The sequence below is a fragment of the Schistocerca americana genome, chromosome 2 (assembly GCF_021461395.2).
Source record: "Schistocerca americana isolate TAMUIC-IGC-003095 chromosome 2, iqSchAmer2.1, whole genome shotgun sequence".
NCBI classification, from domain to species: Eukaryota; Metazoa; Arthropoda; class Insecta; order Orthoptera; family Acrididae; genus Schistocerca; species Schistocerca americana.
The window spans coordinates 649,230,550-649,251,097 of NC_060120.1; the positions used below are offsets into that span (position 1 = coordinate 649,230,550).

The 20,548-nt window shown below is 44.0% G+C and overlaps 1 protein-coding gene across 1 annotated transcript in view; it reads left to right on the forward strand.

Annotated features, from left to right (window-relative positions):
- LOC124595862 overlaps window positions 1–20,548 on the forward strand; it is a 36,890-nt gene that overhangs the window by 5,719 nt on the left and 10,623 nt on the right. The window contains exon 2 of the mRNA XM_047134769.1: window positions 17,692–17,847. Within this exon, the coding sequence (XP_046990725.1) occupies window positions 17,692–17,847 (156 nt within the window). The remainder of the gene's footprint in view (window positions 1–17,691; window positions 17,848–20,548) is intronic.

Consider the following 20,548-nt stretch of genomic DNA (forward strand, 5'->3'; position numbering starts at 1 on the left):
ACCGCTTAAATCTGATTGGCTATTGATCTGAATGACCAATCATATTGATTCTCCAAGATCATTTTCGCGACAAAACTTGCCTTAGCCAATCACTAATCAAAACATTCATTTACGTCATTAAAATTTCAATTTCTAATATATTGTTTAATAAAATAGAACAAAATGTAAAATATTCTTTAAATTAATATAGAAACTTTTTCCGCTTCAGACTTACTCTCTTACAAAAGCAAGCACACATCGACATACGTCATCAGTATCGCGGTTGCAACACAATTTTCCCACGGTTCAATTTTATAAGGTTTTACATAAAATGACATTAAGTTTTAACGTATGTCCCACATACATTCTCTGATTCATTCCCACGTACTCACACAACAAAAAATAATAAACAAATAATGATTCCGAATGATTTTTATACTACGTAACGTAGAGTGATTAAAGTTTTGAAAAGAAAATTCCAATTAAGTGATTTTAGATACTGTGAGATTTGTTATGACTTCAGATGATAATAAAAGACATTTGGTTATTGTTCCTAACTGAGTTTTGAAACATAAGAGTCGGTTTTAGTATATTTAAGTGATTTTCCCGATGTCTGTAGCTATGATAGATAAAATCTGAAATTCTGACAGGATCCTTTCCTTAATAACAAATGATTGGGTACCAAGTTTGAACAAGAGCGGATGATATTTACTATGGTTTATTTAGATTCGTAGGGGGTATGAATTTGCATAACGACAATGTTACTTGAGACCGTTCTCACGGCTGGTAGCGTCAGCTGCGCTGTGAGTCAGAGCGAAGAGCAAACGTAGCCATCCTGTAGCCACCCTGCTACACAGCTACGTGCCTTACTGCATCAAATGTTATTTCGTAATAACTTGCTACGTTACACACTTGCGAACAGAAACTGTAGATACCGCAGTCAAACGTCTGGTGCATTGTACACAGGGGTCTGCATGTAAACCATACCGGCTGACGTTGTTAGATGCGTTGACTACTTGGGACACATGAGTTTTTGCAATGACCTGCGCGGCAGTTACTGCAAGAAGACGGTTCTTCACAAAAGCTGGTTTTTAGTTGTGAAGCCATGTATCACGTGTCTGGAAAGATGAATTGTCATAATCTGCGTATTTGGGACATAGAACATTCACACTAAATTGTGAAACGCATTCGTGGTTCACCTAAAGTTAACATCTTTCGCGCCAATGCTCTTCAAAAGTACGGACCAATTTTCTTTACGCATAAATCTGCGACTGATTTCGTGTAGCTGGACATATTTTAGCAATCCTTTATGCCAAAATTACAGCAAGACAGTAGAAATTTCATTTTGCAACAAGATGGCGCTCGACCACATTTACTTTCAGACATTCGTGATTGCCTCACTGCCGAACTGCCTCAGCGTTGGTTCCCATCACGACTCACCTCTTCGGACGGCCGCTGTGATCGAGCGGTTCTAGGCGCTTCAATTCGAAACCACGCGGCTGCTACGGTCGCAGGTTCGAATCCTGCCTCGGGCATGGATGTGTGTGAAGTCCTTAGGTTAGTTAGGTTTAAGTAGTTCTAAGTCCAGGGTACTGATGACCTCAGATGTTAAGTCCCATAGTTCTCAGAGCCATTTTAACCATTTGATTTTGTAAACGTCTCTACGGCAGCGCCTCATCAAAGCTCTACAGCGGGCTATTGTTTCAGCCTACATCCGTTTACGCTTCGCAGTTGAAAACTGTTAAAAAGCCCTGCAAGGCATCAGGGATTTCCTGAAGTTGACTCTAAGGTAGGAGTGTCTTAGTTGCAAAGAATAAATGTATTAGAACTTCATGCATGATGCATTTTTTCACGCATCTCATTTTTTTATAATGTTATATCCCCTGAACTACGATAGGTAGGTGGTTTTTACCCTTACAGCGATTGTTACCTGACGGTAGGAGATGTGAGTGCCAAGTCTGGCACATACGTACATCCATTTTTCTAATATGTCTGGATTCGCAGCCACAGCAATCTGGCATGAGAGCTCAACTTCGAATCAGCAGAGGACTCGACATAAAGATGACATTTATAAATCTGCAGAGCATCATAAGTGGAATAAAAGCCAGTGGCAACTGGTAAATTCAGTAAATAATGATGTACGGTGATAATATAATATAACTGCTCTTCAACAACGATCGTCATTATTTAGAGAAGAAGATCAATTGAAAATACATAACAGCCATATTAAGTACGTTTCTTTTGCTTAGCAGGTAAATATAGCTGGATAATATGGTTACAGTACTCGACTTACTCAGTTAGCATAAATATACAGGTAATCGCATGAAGAATGGTCAATTCTGAGGGACATGACAGGAACGAAAATTCAAAGCAAAATAGTCTGGTCAATATGGACCCTACAGTGCATACCTTAAGAGCTGTCAGCAATCTTTTCTTCTTCGATACTGTAGATCAGAACTCTTCTGCTGGAAGCTCTTTGCTTTCCACATTTTGTGAGGTGGCAGTATGAAAACAGGAAAAAAAATCCAGTAAACATGCGTTCTAAAAGACATACCTTCAGCACTATGAGCACTTGCTCATCTACGCTACTGTGAAACACATCTTCTCCATTGAACAATGAGCTCATATCTCTTAAGGTATGCATTTTATAGCCCATGCTTACTAGACTTTTTTGCTCCGAAACAGCATTCCTGTGAGACCCCTGAAAACTGACCATTCCTCTTGGCACACCATGCATGCGAGGTTGCAGCAAGATGAAGCCTGTAACGCATATTAACATTCGTCTCCCGTGCAGCATCTTTCCGCACAATAAAATTTCACCGGCACGACTACAATTGCTGATGACGTATGCACCGTACCGAATCATTATTAGTTTGCCGCGTCAGAGGCTGCAGGAGAGAGTCACCTAAAAACGTCAAGAAAGCGGAGCACGTGAGGCTGTTGTGGAACAATGAGCTAAGTGAGCAGGGCCTTGTTTTCAGTTAGAGCAATTAGCGAGGGGACAAAACAGGTTGCACAAAGCGTCGGCGGTGGAGCACTGCCCGCCCCAGCACGGGTTCCCGCCAAGTTGAATCACCTGTATTACACCGCGCCAGCCAACGCCACTCCACCGATGACGCACTCATATTTCTATTCCTCGCGTGCTCGCATCTAATGGCACATGTTCCGGTCGACTCAGCAGCTATTTGCAGTGCTTCTCCAGCAACGACGAAGCTTTCTGACGGTCCCTGATATCTCACGAATCGTCTTCAAATTCCAATCCCCTTTCGAATCTCTACCCCCCCCCCCCCTTTTCCTTCTTCCCAGAGCTGATGTATGCCTACATTTCCCACTGATAATGCGATAATGTGATTATTTCATTTGCTATCTTGTACCGCGTGATTTCCAGCATTCCGCTAGGTGTCATATTCGCGCCAAAAAAACTGGTATAGGCATGCGTATTCAAATACCGAGATATGTAAACAGGCAGAATACGCCGCTGCAGTCGGTAACCGCTATGTAACACAACAAGCGTCTGCGGAGTTGTTAGATCGGTTACTGCTGCTACAATTGCAGGTTATCGAGATTTAAATGAGTTTGAACGTGGTGTTATAGTCGGGGCGAGAGCGTTGGGACACAGCATCTCTGACGTAGCGATGATGTGGGGATTTTCCCGTACGACCATTTCACGAGTGTACAGTGAAGATCAGGAATCCAGTAAAACATCAAATCTCCGACATCGCTGCGGCCGGAAAAAGATCCTGCGAGAACGGGTCCAACGACGACTGAAGAGAATCGTTCAACGTGACAAAAGTACAACCCTTCTGCAAATTGCTGTACATTTCAATGCTGGGCCATCAACAAGTGTCAGCGGCGAACCATTCAAAGAAACATCATCGATATGGGCTTCCGGAACCGAAGGCCCACTCGTGTACCCTTGATGACTGCACGATAAAAAACTTTACGCCTAGCCTGGACCCGTCAACACCGACACTGGACTGTTCATGACTCGAAACATGCTGCCTGGACGGACGAGTCTCGTTTCAAATTGTATCGAGCAGATAGACGTTTACGGGTATGGAGACAATCTCATGAATCCATGGAGCCTGCATGTCAGCAGGGGACTCTTCAATGTGGTGGATGCTCTGCATGGTGTGGGATCCCTGATACGTCTAGATATGGCTCTGGCAGGTGACACCCACTAAAGCATCCTGTCTGATCACCTGAATCCATTCCAGTGCTTTGTGCATTCCGACGGACTTGGGCAATTGCAACAGGACAATGCGACACCCTACACGTCCAGAATTGCTACAGTGTGGCTCCAGGAATACTCTTCTGAGTTTAAACACTTCCGCTGGCCACCAAACTCCCCAGACATGAACATTATTGAGCTTATTTGGGATGCCTTGCAACACTCTGTCCAGAAGAGATCTCCACCCCCTCGTACTCTTACGGATTTATGGACTGCCCTGAGGATTCAGGGAGCCAGTTCTCTCCATCACTACTTCAGACATTAGTCGAGTCCATGCCACGTCGTGTTGCAGCACTTCTGCGTGCTCGCGGGAGCCCTACACGATATTAAACAGGTGTACCGGTTTGTTTCGCTCTCAGTGTATATGCCCCGCGTAATTCCATTGATTCCAAGACTCCAACTGGTTTTAAATATGCCAACAAGTCGTATTTTCAAAACCAACGGAACAGTTGCGAATGCAGCTACTCATGCCAAATACGAGAGATTTTGTTCCTTGTATTTATTAGTCCCCCAAACTTTCGCTTTGTATATTATTTGAGTTCTTCTACAAGATCAGAACACTATGATCTACGGTAAATAAGCGCCGAACAATCATGTTCAGACAGATGGTATCATTTCGTATTGCCTCATTCGTAAGGAACACCTACAGGGACACGAAATTTGCAGATAAATATCGTACAGCGTGTAAAGGAAACTAATGACGGAATATATTTAAAATCTCGTCTTCTAAATACCCTACTGCGTAGCCGTGATAGAACACGTTATGGTAAACAATACTTGGTTGGCAGTGGTGTCCAGTAGGTGGTGTACAGTTCCAGAATATCAGACTATTCCATAATTTTGCTGGATAAACATCACCCCAGTAAGTCTGCATATGAAATACTTGGTGACGATCCATCAGTGGCAAGAGGATAGCTTAGGATGTCGGGCAGCGTCAACATGCGCACTTGTAAGTACAAAACGACACTCTGTCGTACAGAAATGTTGCTCTACGCGATAATGTATTGTGAGCAGGCATTTCTAAACAATATTACTCATTCCAAGGTAAATGATCCAAAGCTGGTGAGATACTTCCCTTATTCTTGTATTTTACTGAGTGTTATTTGAATTTAGTTCTTTCATCTTGAATAGTTTTGCTGCTGAAAAAGAGAATCAATGAGGTTCATCCTGTCACGTTTACTGCTATTTACAAAATTTTACCTTCCATTTCTCTCGCTTAAGACTGTGCGTGTTGGAGACAATGGTGTCAAGCTTTGTGGACGTGAACTATTTCAGGTTCCAATGTTTACAACATTTCACGTAAAATCGTACAGCTTGTAAGAGCTTCTGTAAGGCACTGAGACCACAGTGTATCCAACAGGAGAATACCTAGTAAAGAACGGTCGTGTTCGTGCTACTGTTTCCTCTCTTACCAAACAGACCTTCGTGGCGCAGTGGTTGACCCCATAACCTACGATTTAAGTTCCAACGGCCTTGGCACAAAATGTGCACACTACTGCCCAACCTCCGAGCCATCCCACGGTACAGCAAATCGGTCCGATGTTGCAGCAATCGAGCACGACTTACGGAATAAGTACATGTGTAATATCCAACTGGTTTAATTTTGTGAAATATTTGATAAGTAATTACAGCCTCAAATAATAATTGTGTAAGAGATACAACAAAGAATTTAATATCAATCAGCACAGTACAATATAAACCAATACCATTTATCTTCAGTTCCTGAATACATTCATAGTTCAAGTAATTAACACTTTTACAAAAAGTAAAACACAAATCAGCGATCTTCAAGGGAGTGGGTATAGTTCGAAACATGTGGGTACATCTAATGGAACTTTGCACTGTCACGTTGTTTCAATAATTTTTTTTTATTTCTCGTGCAAACTTTACAGTTTTCATGATCTTGATTCTGATGCTCTTGGGTCAATATGCACAGCAAAACAGGGCCAATGCTCCGCATATAGTCTCTCTGATAAATCTCCGCACGATACTCGTCCCCGTCCTTTATATATAATCTGGTTTTGTTGTATTCTTCAGTAATGTTTCGACTATTTCAATCCTATAATCAATGTAACTCTGTTTTTCCCGTTTTTTTATTTTACTGCAATATGTGTACAAATTGAGAAGATCGACATCGAACAGATAAAATTTTTCGACATCCTTTCATATATTTTCTCATGTTTGGGAAGCATACTGGTACTTGGTCTTGTCGATCAATAACAGTCATTCCCTTATTGTATCCAATGACGCAACTTGTTTTAGAAGTACGATTAGATCCTTGTGTAACCATTTCTATGAACATCACGCTATTTTTCCATTTTAAGCGAGTATTCGATTGCAGCTCCTCATTCTGTACTCCCTCTTCTGTAATTTTATTTTACAGAACTCTTTTGGCGTATTGTTTCTAATCGAATAGCATTTGTTTTACAATTATGTGAAAGTGTCATAAATAATTTTGGCGAAGATTACTAATTACCTAGGTATAAGGTTTGTCCTGTGCACAACACCGACTGTGATAGTCTTTTGGTGTCACCACACTTAATCTTATCATGGCTGTATATGTTGTGACGACACAGCAATAACCTGAATCTGACTCTCACAATTTGTAAAATGTATGTAATACCGAATCGTGCCCTTTTGGGTGGATTGAACTGTTTGTAAGATATGCATTCCTTCTATTGCATGAGCGATTCATCGATAGTAATGTCCTGTTTCATTGTATGCACTTTTTTGAATTTCTAATTCAAATATAGAACTTGGTCACAGGTCTTATTTTGCTCAGTTTGTCTGTATTGGCAACCAGATTGGCAGAGTGCAGGCATCTTATAATGCCGTCGAAGTGCAAACATCTTGTAATTTGTAGATATATTTTTAGCGGCATTGTTTTGCTAAATATGGGCGTTTCTATAATAACTCCCTTCGACCAGTTTAGTTGAATTTTGGTTTTTTCACCTGCGGCATTATTATCGATAATGCTAAGTATCTTTTAATTTCATTACAATCCACAGGAAACCTATTGTCGATTGTTCATATTCTGTTTGCATTGGTTCGTATTTGTTCTGCTTACCGGTTAGTCTCGTTTACAATATTCTCCCAGAACATGTTATCAAATCCTATGTTAAATATATCTAGTTCTGTTCTATTTACTCCTACTTGACGCACGGTTCCCCCTTTCACGTCAGTAATCACTGTACAGTTCCAAATCTTCTGACTACTACTTATTTCTTTCCATATCCAGGCTCTCCGTAGCTGATCTCCGTCAGCTGTATCATCCTCAATAACTAATCGCTTGCATTTTTGTCGTACAGGACGTATGATGTCATTATTGTCACTGTCGGCAGCAGAAATATCAACATAGCGCTCAATGTAACCACTTCATTTGAGTTTTGAAACATTTTGTGGGGAAACGCCCCTAATATATAAGAACATATATTTCGACGAGTGAACGTGGCCAAGAATGACGTGTAACTGAGTGTGATACAAAGAGAGAAGAATCTATCACGAGCCTAGTCTGCGGAGTGCGTGGTGGACGCATCCCAAGTCGCGACCGATGTACCACGGACCACTCCCGTGACGTTTACGTTTCGCCCGACCAACTTACCACAGGCCGCGCTCGTAATAATCACGTTTGGGCCGAATACCGGACCACGAGTCTCACACATGGTTGCAGGTTATGGGATTAAGGCACTGAGATCGCAATCGGAAACAGCAGTGTTCAAACCGCTGTCTCCCATTTCAGGTTACGTTTACCGTAGTTGGTCTAAATCATTTTTGACCAATGCCAGGGTGTTCTTGTGTAAAGGATAAAACCGATTTATTTTTACATCTCTGTCCGTTCTGACCTCCTAATCCGTCTCCAATAGCCTCGTCGTCGAAGGAACACTCCTGTCTTTTTTCCTCAGTACGGCGCCGTTTAAACTATTAGGTACATTACGTATGTAGATTGTGGACAGTTGGGAATGTGGTTCTCACGGGAAGCGTGCAAGGGATTAAGTCCATGCAGTCGCGCTATTCATCTGTGTCCTCGGTGGTTCAGATGGATGCCGGCACGGTAGCTCAGCGTGTTCGGTCAGAGGGCTGCGTGCTCTCAGTAATAAAAAAACTGAGTCAAGGAACCAACGATCAACTTGAATGGATGTCTTGTGACGTCCGCTCAGACCAAACGCAACGAACTATATCGAACAAAAAGGAAAAAAAAATGGATAGAACGTCTGCCATGTAAGCAGGAGATCCCGGATTCGAGTCCCAGTCGGGGCACACATTTTCAGCTGTCCCCATCGAGGTATATCAACAACACCTGTCGGCAGCTAAGTGTTTCAATTAATTATCATTTATAGACTAGAAGTATTAGAATCCCTTGCTAGAGCGATTTTAGAAGTAAAAATAGCTTTTCATTCAATTGTCCTCAGAATACGGCATAGGTGTGTGCATCTGCGTAGACACATGCTTAAAAGAATAAATTACTTCTGAGAAAGCTTAGTTTTGATCACACGGACAAATGACCACGTTTGCTTTGTAGAGAATCCTAATCACAGCCGACAGTTCAAAAAAAATCCCTTTGCTATGCTAAATTTACAATTCCTATACTAGTAGTTTTGCAATTATTAACTGGGCCCCTTTGCAAGAAAAGAAATTTCTCGGAAAGACGCAGGGACAACTATCTCAGTAAATTAAAGCAGATATATGTAGTACGAGCTGCTCAAGGCAGCTGGTACAATACTTTTCCAGAAAAACAGACACACCGTGGCTTGGTCCCAGCTGTTGTCGGCGAGTGCCTTCCTTAAGGCGCAGTAGCCAACAGAGAACTCGAGAGCGGCGGCGGTGTGTAGGCGCTGTCGTAACGCGTGCCATTTCCTGATTCCGCAATATAACTGATGTCACATCCAACGCCCAAACGCCGTCACAACGGACTTCACTCAGAAGCCGACATCTCGATGTCCTCAACGGGCGTTTATAGGCCGCGCTTACGACCCACTGCGAGCGAAACGAACAGCGCGGCTCTGTATCAAGATGAGTGGAAGGCAATTTCAGTGTCGCTCCTTAAGAATACTGGTTCAGTGAGTTGATCACGGTGACAGCCAGTGAATATTTCGGTTTTCCGTTCTCGCATTTACAGAGTTCCGTGAACCATCACGCTAGATTACTACTTCAAACGTGCAATACAAGTCGCCATCCAGCATACTCAGAGGCAGCCACCGTTCGGCGCACAGTACTAGATATGTAATAAGAGAAACGATAATTTTTCGGTGCTTAATGGAAGTTAATTAAAATTTGTTATTTCTTTCGAAAACTTAAGAATATCTACAGGAGAAGTAATAACGACATAAACTTCGCCATCTCAGTTGGACGTAAATGATACCAAAAAAAGCTTGTCAGCAAACAGTTAAGAAAGTTTGTTATCAGAAAGACCAGCAAACGTCCCAAGCCCGATTCTTTCAAGAATGGAGCTCCAACGTATAAAACAGTTTCAAACGTTTGATTACCTTACAACCTAATTAATGTGTTTAATTTTGACGTTAAACATGCAAGTGACAAAAAAGAATAGGTTTGAAAATATGTGTAAAGTACTCCCACTTGCCCATTCTCACTCACTCACTCATTGTCATCACGTCTTTGTGTCTCTCTGTCACTGTCTCCTATCTCACATCCACACTCTCCTTCGTTCTGCGCCAGTTCTAGTGTCTCCTCCCACTGTCCCTGTCAGTGTCCCTGTCTCACGCTTGCTCTCTCTTATTGCTACTATCTCACTCATTCCTTCCCACTGCGGCCACTCCGGCTGGCCCCTTCGTTTCCCTGCTACAGCAAGGCATTTCACTCGTAGGAAAATAACTTCATGGGTCACTAAAATTTTGCTAGTTTACTTACGTGCAATTGAAATATTGCAAAACTAATTTTACACTGCAGACCGGATTTGACACACACAAAAATTTTGCATGTGATTCAGTGCTACAAAATGGTGTTTCCAGAACCCTTCTTTAACGGAGACACTTTGCAGTATATTTTTCCGTTGTACGCCACTTTATAAACTTTGTTTTCGCTTCACAGCAGTTATTATGTACGTATTTTACGTGTACAGGGAGGGTAAATTTGAAACACTGTATCCCGAAAACGGAAAAAGAAATCAAGAAAAGGTTCAAGGTTGTCCAAAATCTACGAGGTGCATTCAAGTTCTAAGGCCTCCGATTTTTTTTCTCCGGACTGGAAAGAGATAGAAACACGCGCATTGTTTTAAAATGAGGCCGCGTTCATTGTCAGTACGTCCCAGAGATGGCAGCACCGTATGGCAGATGGAATTTTACCGCCAGCGGCGAGAATGAGAACTGTTTTAAATACTTAAAATGGCGACTTGAACAGCGTGCAATCATTTGTTTTATGAATTTGCGTGGTGTGAAACCAATTAAAATTCATCGACAGTTGAAGGAGACATGTGGTGATGGAGTTATGGATGTGTGGAAAGTGCGTTCGTGGGTGCGACAGTTTAATGAAGGCAGAACATCGTGCGACAACAAACCGAAACAACCTCGGGCTCGCACAAGCCGATCTGACGACATGATCGAGAAAGTGGAGAGAATTGTTTTGGGGGATCGCCGAATGACTGTTGAACAGATCGCCTCCAGAGTTAGCATTTCTGTGGGTTCTGTGCACACAATCCTGCATGACGACCTGAAAATGCGAAAAGTGTCATCCAGGTGGGTGCCACGAATGCTGACGGACGACCACATGGCTGCCCGTGTGGCATGTTGCCAAGCAATGTTGACGCGCAACGACAGCATGAATGGGACTTTCCTTTCGTCGGTTGTGACAATGGATGAGACGTGGATGCCATTTTTCAATCCAGAAACAAAGCGCCAGTCAGCTCAATGGAAGCACACAGATTCACCGCCACCAAAAAAATTTCGGGTAACCGCCAGTGCTGAAAAAATGATGGTGTCCATGTTCTGGGACAGCGAGGGCGTTATCCTTACCGATTGCGTTCCAAAGGACACTACGGTAACAGGTGCATCCTACGAAAATGTTTTGAAGAACAAATTCCTTCCTGCACTGCAACAAAAACGTCCGGGAAGGGCTGCGCGTGTGCTGTTTCACTAAGACAACACACCCGCACATCGAGCTAACGTTACGCAACAGTTTCTTCGTGATAACAACTTTGAAGTGATTCCTCATGCTCCCTACTCACCTGACCTGGCTTCTAGTGACTTTTGACTTTTTCCAACAATGAAAGACACTCTCCGTAGCCGCACATTCACCAGCCGTACTGCTATTGCCTCAGCGATTTTCCAGTGGCCAAAACAGACTCCTAAAGAAGCCTTCGCCGCTGCCATGGAATCATGGCGTCAGCGTTGTGAAAAATGTGTACGTCTGCAGGGCGATTACGTCGAGAAGTAACGCCAGTTTCATCGATTTCGAGTGAGTAGTTAATTAGAAAAAAAATCGGAGGCCTTAGAACTTGAATGCACCTCGTATATCTTAGTAATATCTTGAAAAAATAGAAGCCATTTGTTTTGTATGGTAGTCTTTGAATCCGTGGTTTGAATTTGTTACCCAAAAACCATGGGTGTTTCTCGATAACGAATAAATATTTTTGGAAACGTGAAGATGACACTTCTAGGTGAAAGCCTAGAGAATATACCGTTAAAATTTAAGCAGTTTGTTGTTATATACACACATCAAAAAACTTATGCATCACCTCGGTTCCGAGCGTTCCGGAACATCTACAGAAAATTGAAATAGAGATCAACATAAACATCATTTCCGCCCTTTTTATTGCTCATGAAAACTACACATTGCATGTTATACCACCATACAGCGAGACCTTCAGAGGTAGTGGTACAGACTGCTGTACACACCGGTACCTCTAATATCCAGCAGCAAGTCCTGTTGCATTGATGCATGCCTGTATTTGACGTGACACTATCCATAAGTCCATCAAGGAACTGTTGGTCCAGATTGTCCCATTCCTCAACGGCGATTCGGCGTAGATAACTCAGAGTGGTTGGTGGCTCACGTCGTCTATAAGCAGCCCTTTTCAATCTATCCAAGGCATGTTCGATAGGGTTCATGTCCTGGAGAACATGCTGGCCACTCTAGTCGGGCGATATCAATATCCTGAAGCAAGTCATTCACAAGACGTGCACGATGGGGGCGCGAATTGTCGTCCATGAAGAATGCCTCGCCAATATGCTGCCGATATGGTTGCACTATCGGTCGGAGGATGCCATTCACGTATCGTACAGCCGTTATGGCGCCTTCCATGACCACCAGCGGTGCACGTCGGCCCCACATAATGCCACCCCAAAACAGCAGGGAACCTCCACCTTGCTGCACTCGCTGGACAGTGAGTCTAAGACGTTCAGCCTGACCGCGTTGCCTCCAAACACGTCTCCGACGATTGTCTGGTTGAAGGTATATGCGGCACTCATCGGTGAAGAGAACGTGATGCCAATCCTGAGCGGTCCATTCGGCATGTTGTTGGACCCAGCTGCACCGCGCTGCAAGGTGTCGTGGTTGCAAAGATGGACCTCGCCATGGACGTCGGGAGTGACGTTGCGCTTGCGCACAGTTTGAGTAGTAACACGACGTCCTGTGGCTGCACGAAAAGCATTATTCAACATGGTGGCGTTGCTGTCAGGGTTCCCCTGAGACATAATCCGTAGGTAGTGGTCATCCACTGCAGTAGTAGCCTTTAGGCGGCCTGAGTGAGGCATGTCATCGACAGTTGCTGTCTCTCTGTACCTCCTCCATGTCCGAACAACATCGCTTTGGTTCACTCCGAGACACGTGGACACTTCGCTTATTGAGAGCCCTTCCTGGCACAAAGTAACAATGCGTACGCGATCGAAACGCGCTATTGACCGTCTAGGCATGGTTGAATTACAGACAACACGAGACGTGGACCTCCTTCCTGGTGGAATGACTGGAATTGATCGCGTGTCGGAAACCCTCCGCCTAACAGGCGCAGCTCATGCATGGTTGTTTACATCTTTGGGCGGGTTTAGTGACATCTCTGAACAGTCAAAAGGACTGTGTCCGTGATACAATATCCACAGTCAACGTCTACGTTCTGGAATTCTGGGAACCAGGGTGAAGCAAAACTTTTTTTTTTTATGTGTGTATTATGTAGATTTCGCCTTACACCGGATTAAAAGTACAAGTAGGGAAACTTTGAATCTCTGTATCTCGTAAACGGGCAAAGATATCAAGAAAATTTTGAAGGCTGTTCGAGGTTGGAATCTTAGAAATATATAGTAAATATTTCAGCTTTTTGCTGTGCAGAAGCGTCTAGGAATCCACGGCTCGCTTTTTGTACCCAAAAACCATTTTTCGATTTTTCTCAAGAACCGCGCAGGAACTAAATGACACCTGCACAAGTCCCTTGAGACATACTATCGACCACACATAAAGCAAAAAGAACCAACGGATTTGCTCCATTTGCCTAAGCTGAAAAAGTGTGTAATATGCAAACTTTGACGATGTACTGTGGGATAAGACGATCCTTCTGTTGAGTATACAAATGGACCCTATTCCAAGGAGTATCCGAAACACTTGAACCCTACCTTTCTATCACCAATAGAACTGCAAGGTATGAGCCACAGGAAAACCCCTTTTTTATGCGCGATGTTTTGGAACATATTAGGTAGCACATGCATAGCTATAGCGATCAGTGTATCGTAACGTCATCCAAAGATGGTACAGAACCTTGGAGTTAGAGGGACCAAGGTCTCCCACCACTGGAAAACCCCTTCAGCAGAAAACATGACTTCGTCCGTTTCCTCCTCTGCCTCCAGCGCGTTTAGCGTTCTCTACATTGTTGTGACAACCGAGGACGCAACCGACGTCACCTAATATTCCCAGCGCCGTCAGGCCCACTGGGAACAGTTGCTCTTGCGGTCCGTCGGTGTACAAATGTAAGTTTGCTGCCGAAAGGGTGTGCCCCCAAAATTTTGCCACTCTATATCGATAGGTTTCTGCCCTCTACAACGTCTGTAAGTTTGACGGTGTCGTTACGTGACAGCCTTTACATTATCGTACTCGAAAACTTCTCTCCCATTAATCACCACCTTGTCTCATATGGACGGCATCTAGAGAATCTCTGACTGTCGTTTGGCTGCTCCTCGAGATACATTCATCGCGACACAGTAAAATGACAAGTTATCGTACTGACTCAGAGAAACAACGTCGCTTTTAGCACGGGCATCCTGCAGAATCAGTCGTGGCGTGTGTGAAGCCAGCATGGCTCAAACGCTCGCTAAGTATAAATGTGGATATAACAAAACTGGGGAGAAAACAGACAGTCTGGTAAACAGTGGGTAAGTTTATAGAAACGAAAAGCGCGCCTAGTCATTCGGACAACCACGCGAGTGCGTCACACAAGGATTACGTGCGTTACGCTCGCCATATGTGACTTCAAGTCGCCGCCTCTTTGATAACACAAACCCAGCCCAGTCGCCGTTTTTGCTACCATTTCTGGTGACAGCTGTCGAGAAACACAATGTGTTTTGACAGACTCCATAACGGAATATCGCCCTTGCCCAAAACAGTAAAAACTGCTGATACTGTTCTAGCCGCATTATCTCCCGAGTCTTGTTCCAGCACTGGCGACGTGTTGACAGATGTTCTTCCACATCTTTTTGCAAATATAGACAGCACGTCGTACTGCTACGGTCCAAGAATTCACTCAAACGAATATAAAACGAGTACACTTCCTGCAGTTAAGAACAGGGCACTTCCATTTTCCCAACAAATTTTCGTATATGCCATTCTTGTTCATCAACAGCCATATTTATCTGTTTTTAATCGTACACTCGCTTCAAGTAAGTTTAAGTATGAAACAATTCGAGAAAAAGCTAAATGTTGTGTGGCACTGTTGCGTGGGATACCCCACGGGGTGGGTTCGGCGCCTGTCGGAAAGAGTGTTCTTCCGCCGCGCGCATCACACCTTTTCGTTGTGGATATGTGAAAGTTGTGTGGCATATGTATTTCAGAGTTTAAGTAAGTGTAATGGATGCTTATATAGTGTAGTGCTATGTCTGCGTTGTATGATTAGGATGAGAGAAAGGAGAGGGTGAGCTGCGGTGCCGGCACGTATCCTAGCCGTCTCGGACAGGACTCAGGAGGCCGCCGTGTTTCACGTGCCCATCCGGACGGACGGATCACCATCAACAGCTCACCTGTCCTCAGTCATAAGTCAGTACGGGGAGTTTTGGTTCAAAATGGCTCTGAGGACTATGGGACTTAACATCTGAGGTCATCAGTCCCCTAGAACTTAGAACTACTTACACCTAACTAACCGAAGGACATCACACACATCCGTGCCCGAGGCAAAATTCGAACCTGCGACGTAGCGGTCGCGCGGTTCCAGACTGAAGCGCTAGAGCCGCTCGGCCACTCCGGCCGGCGGGGAGATTTGGAATTTAATCCATGGCAAAGGTGCAAAGACAGGTGATGAACTTTTGTACTACCTTCTCTCCTTCCTCTTTCTGTCCAAACACTGACAGCGAAAATTTCTGACACCACGAGCATTCGAATCGGCTTACCTCAGAGCCTAGAGCCTCCACGCAGGCATGCGTTAGCGACTTCGGCTATGTAGGCGCGTTAACAATTCGGTTAAGCGAATGTGCAGCCAAACTATTGTAAATTTTTGTACGATATCTAGCAGGCACTTTCACACTTGGGCCAAAAAACTAAATGAAGTTGTAATTACGGTTTGACTACGTGGATTGCTGTTGCAACTGCCCGTCGGTTTTCATCAAAATCGAAAATTTCTACTGCTGTTTTTCAACATTTATCCATTTCATTGAAGTGTCAAAGTCTGGTATATTTTAGCGCAGACTCATAAAACAACATAGACAAATAACTACCGATTCATGAAAAGGATCTTCGTAATTTATTGTGTGTTTTTACACGAACGCAGACGAAAAAAGCTACTCTTACAGTTCTCTGAATGTGGTTAACCCTTGTAGAAACTGCACAAGTTTTCCTCCAGAGTACTCGACATACGCAACTCAGACAGCTACAACCGACGGTGGAGTACTAACACCTAGTGTAATTACGTCCTTGCTCCTCGATAAACCGAGCCAGATGGCGTTGTTAGCAAACTGGACTCGCGTTCGAGTGAGGGACGGTTAAAATCCCCGTCCGTTCATCCAGTTTTCGGTTTGCCGTGATTGCCCTAAATCCCTCGAGGCAAATGCCGGGATGTTTCCTTTCAAAATAGACGGCGGATTTCCTTCCCCATCCTTTCGTAATCCGAGCCTGTGCTCCGTCTCTAACTATTGCGCTGTCGAAGGGACGATCTCTTAATTCTTATTTGCACAGGTGAACGGCGTTGACATTTCGTCACACTCTATTCCAAGTTTTCCTACACTCGATTAATATTTACTGGCGTTCGAACTATTTTCGGATGGTTGCGGTTTTTCCTAGCTACGGAACCCGTTTCGCGCCTTTTCTGCCACTAAGTTTTGCAACGGAGACTTTGCTGGAGCTTTAGCCCAACCACTCCCTGCGGAAATCAGTGTGTTGGTTAGAAAGAGACCAGTTGACAGCTTGCAAAAAAGCTGTCTGCGTGCTGGACGCACTGGACCTATACTTGGAGTTATGGTCTGGCGTGCGATTTCGTGTGACAGTAGGCGCACTCTCATGGTTATCCCACGTACCATAACCGCAAATTTGTACTCAGTCTGGTTATTCGACCTATTGTGCTTCCATTCACGAACAGCATTATAGGGGGTGTTTTCCAACAGGATAACGCTCGTTCACATCCCGCTGTTGTAGCCCAACGTGCTCTATAGACTGTCGACATGTTGTCTTGACCCCCTCGATCACCAGATCTGTCTCCAATCGAGCACATATGCAACTTAATCGGACGACAACTCCAGCGTCATCCACAACCAACATTAACCGTCCCTGATTGACCGACCAAGTGCAACAGGCATGGTGTTCCATCCCACAAACCTGACATCAGACACCTGTTCAACACAATGCATGCACTTTTGCCTGCTAGCGTTCAGCACTCTGACGGTTACACCGGTTATCAATTTATCACCATTTCACATCTGCAATGGCTTATCTCGCGCTTACATTATTAACCTTTGATCTTGGAATGTTAATCACTTACATATGTTACCAAGACAAATATGTTCCCGGAATTTCATTAATCTACTTTAATTATTTCTTGGTGTTCCAATTTTATTTTCCGTCAATGCATTTATGACAAAATACCAGTTCCACGACAACAATTAGCTTGCTTTTCGACCCCCCACCGTCCCCCCTCCCCCGCGGAAACAATGCAGAAAGATGCATTTTATCACGAACATACTGGATCCGTTACCATACAAAACAGCAGAGGGTAACAGTAGTGGTACTGAGAGTCACTTTACGTGAGAACACAGCTGGTCCAAAATACATCCTCCTTTCTTCTTACTTTTTCACACGTCACAGAAATCCTTTTACGCCTCGAAGTGAGCCCTTCTCCGCTGTTCCAGATGCTGTGCTGCGTCTGCATCGCGCTGGTGGTCTACACGATCCCGGGCAACTTCTCAGAGTCAGTGCTGCAATACATCACGTACGGCGGCTACATCATCATCGTCATCGGTGCCATCGTCGGCCTGGCCACCAGGGACCCCATACCAAAGAAAGTGGTGAGTGCTTCCACCCGACGCCAAGTGTCTGAGCAATGCCGTACCTCCCTGCAGCAGTCACTCTGCTGTAACATTCATGCTTCCACGCGGCATGGCGCTATACCTGTGTGGTCCGTAACTTACATTTTATCTTTGAGGGGCGGGGGGGTGGGGAGGGGGGTTAACTTAAGGTACTGGATAAGGCTTTTGTTACTGTATACTCTTAGCTGGCATGTCTGCATGAAATATTTCGGGGACTTAAACACCAATGCTGGTCCAGCTGGTAACATTTTTGCTGGTGGTCTAAAAAATGCATGGAGCACTTGAAATAATTTTTAAGTAATTTATCCTTCATCTTTCGATAATCATTAACCGCAATTACCGGCAATTGTTTTTAGGGAATATTTTCTCCCGACTAACAAAGCATTACACTTCTCTCATTATTATCGCACGATTCGATAGCCTGAGCGTAGGGACAGTCTCGACACTCACTGCAAATTCTTGTGGGATATTTCACACGTACCACACCGTACGAATTGTCTTTGCGGTTACCTTACTAGCATACTAATACTACATTGATTAGAGGAGTGCGCTACAACCCTCTTAATTTTTATGCTTATAATAATGGCCTACAACGGGGAGAACTTGAGTTCGATTTATCATAACAGGTGCATAATGGACGATGAGTCATGGTAATTTCGAGCTGCGAGCCTCTCCGCTCCACTGAACTACGTCTGACGTACCTAATCGAAGAATAACAGTCCACTAATTTATTTTCACCGCTTCCAACATACTGTTCGGCATAATGGGTGCAACGCAGCATTAGGCTTACCTGCAGCATCAAGAGAGAGTAGGCATTGTAAATTTGAGTTTATTCAGTCAACGGTACGTGGTCGGTAGCGGCAATGAGAAGAGCTATATCGCTCCTCTTATTGATGTGTTTGACATAGTTACAATGGCAGTTACAGCCGCAGCTTAGGCGCGAACAACAGAACTCCTCTGAATCCCCACCATCTTACATGGAAAATGAAGAAGTCTCTGATTTCAGACAGTCTCGAAAACTATGACCGACACACGAGCGCAACAAAAGCTATGTTTATTGTGAAAGCTGTAACAATCTAATAAATATACCATACTGAAGTTTCGAAATTGTTCGAAAAGCTGCTGAGAGATGCCGCTGTACGCTGCGCAACTCGTGCAGTGTCAGTGTCCATAACTTGCAAGCAGTCTGTGCGGTCACATCACAGTCTTTTCGTAATGGCCGCCACTCACAGGGCCTAGATGGCGCTAATGAACAACGAAATTTGGCAACAGTGTCTCAATGGAATTGGGTTCAGATACTACACAGACCGCCGATTCAAGCTCGTCCAGCGCGGTGGCGTGGTTCCCGTAGGCAGGATCTTTCCATGTGCCCCACCAAAGGAGGTAAAAACAAGTTAGATCGGGCGAATATGGAGGCCAATCCACCCCTGCCCCATTAAATGTGCTACAATTCAATTCCCGAAGTATTCACCAAGAAAGCGAAACACCTGTTCGGTGCGATTGGTGTGGACCCATCTTGCACGAACCAGTCAATGTCTGGTCTATCATCCAATGCTCACTCTGTAGCGACAAACTGTTTCAAAATTCCAACGTAACAATCACTGGTGATCGTTTCTCGCATGCCAAAGGGCCAGTAATACCCCTATTGCATACCGCAGCCCAAACAGTAATTTAGGGAGAACACATTGAGTGCGCTTCACACAAATGGGAATTTTACTGGAACGCCAGAATCGCCAGTTTTGTTTCTTCACGACTCCATTCAGATGGAAGTGTGCTTCATCCGTGTTACCAAATGCAGCCAACATCAACTCCTTCACGGTGAGAATCTGGTTCCCAAAGTCTGGCCACACTTGCAATGCTCTGCATTTTGAATGGAAAAGTGTAGGCTCATTCTCAGTATATTCTGCGTGCTGGAACGCTTCAAACCAGTCTCTGCTGTAATTCTTCAAACCGATTACCTTGGATTTCGCCTTAAAATTTCTATAAAACGTGGCGACAGTTTCAGGATGAATTTTAGTTTCCCTGGAGCTAACATTCACCGCTAGATCATCGGCCACGCTGCCTGTCCGTTGGAATTTGCCGTAGATCTCGTGACTGATTTTCGCATCGGGTCCGTTTGGAACATTAAATCGTGTTTTAGAGCCGCGCCTTGTTGCCGTAGGACTGATCTTACCTGCAGTGTTCCAGTACCAGAAAAACATGTTCAGTGGAATAGATGATTTCAACCTCTTTCTTCGGTACGGTGACTTCCTTTCACGTTCCAACGATGGAGCTGATCGCTCTGAACTCTGGCGCACTGCTTATAGGCACCACGTATTGCGATTACAGCGCCATCTGTTAGCAGCTTTTCGAATTATTTCGAAACTTCTGTATAAAATTCTGACAACTTTCACGACAAAAATACCTTTCTTTGTACTCCTGTATTCATCTTAGTTTTCGACATATTTCATCTTGAAATCAAGGACTCCTTCGCTGGACACCCTCTACATCCAGCGCCGCCACGAGAATAAGGAATACGTAGGTGTCACAATCATCCTCATTTTTCTCTTACATTACTGTTGAAAGTAATATAACCAAAGGAAATTTATATTATGGTTAAACATAGTTACCATTACTTTCCCGTATAGAGAGCTTTGGGTTGGATGTGGAATGTTGTAGATTAAAAATAGTATATCTGAAA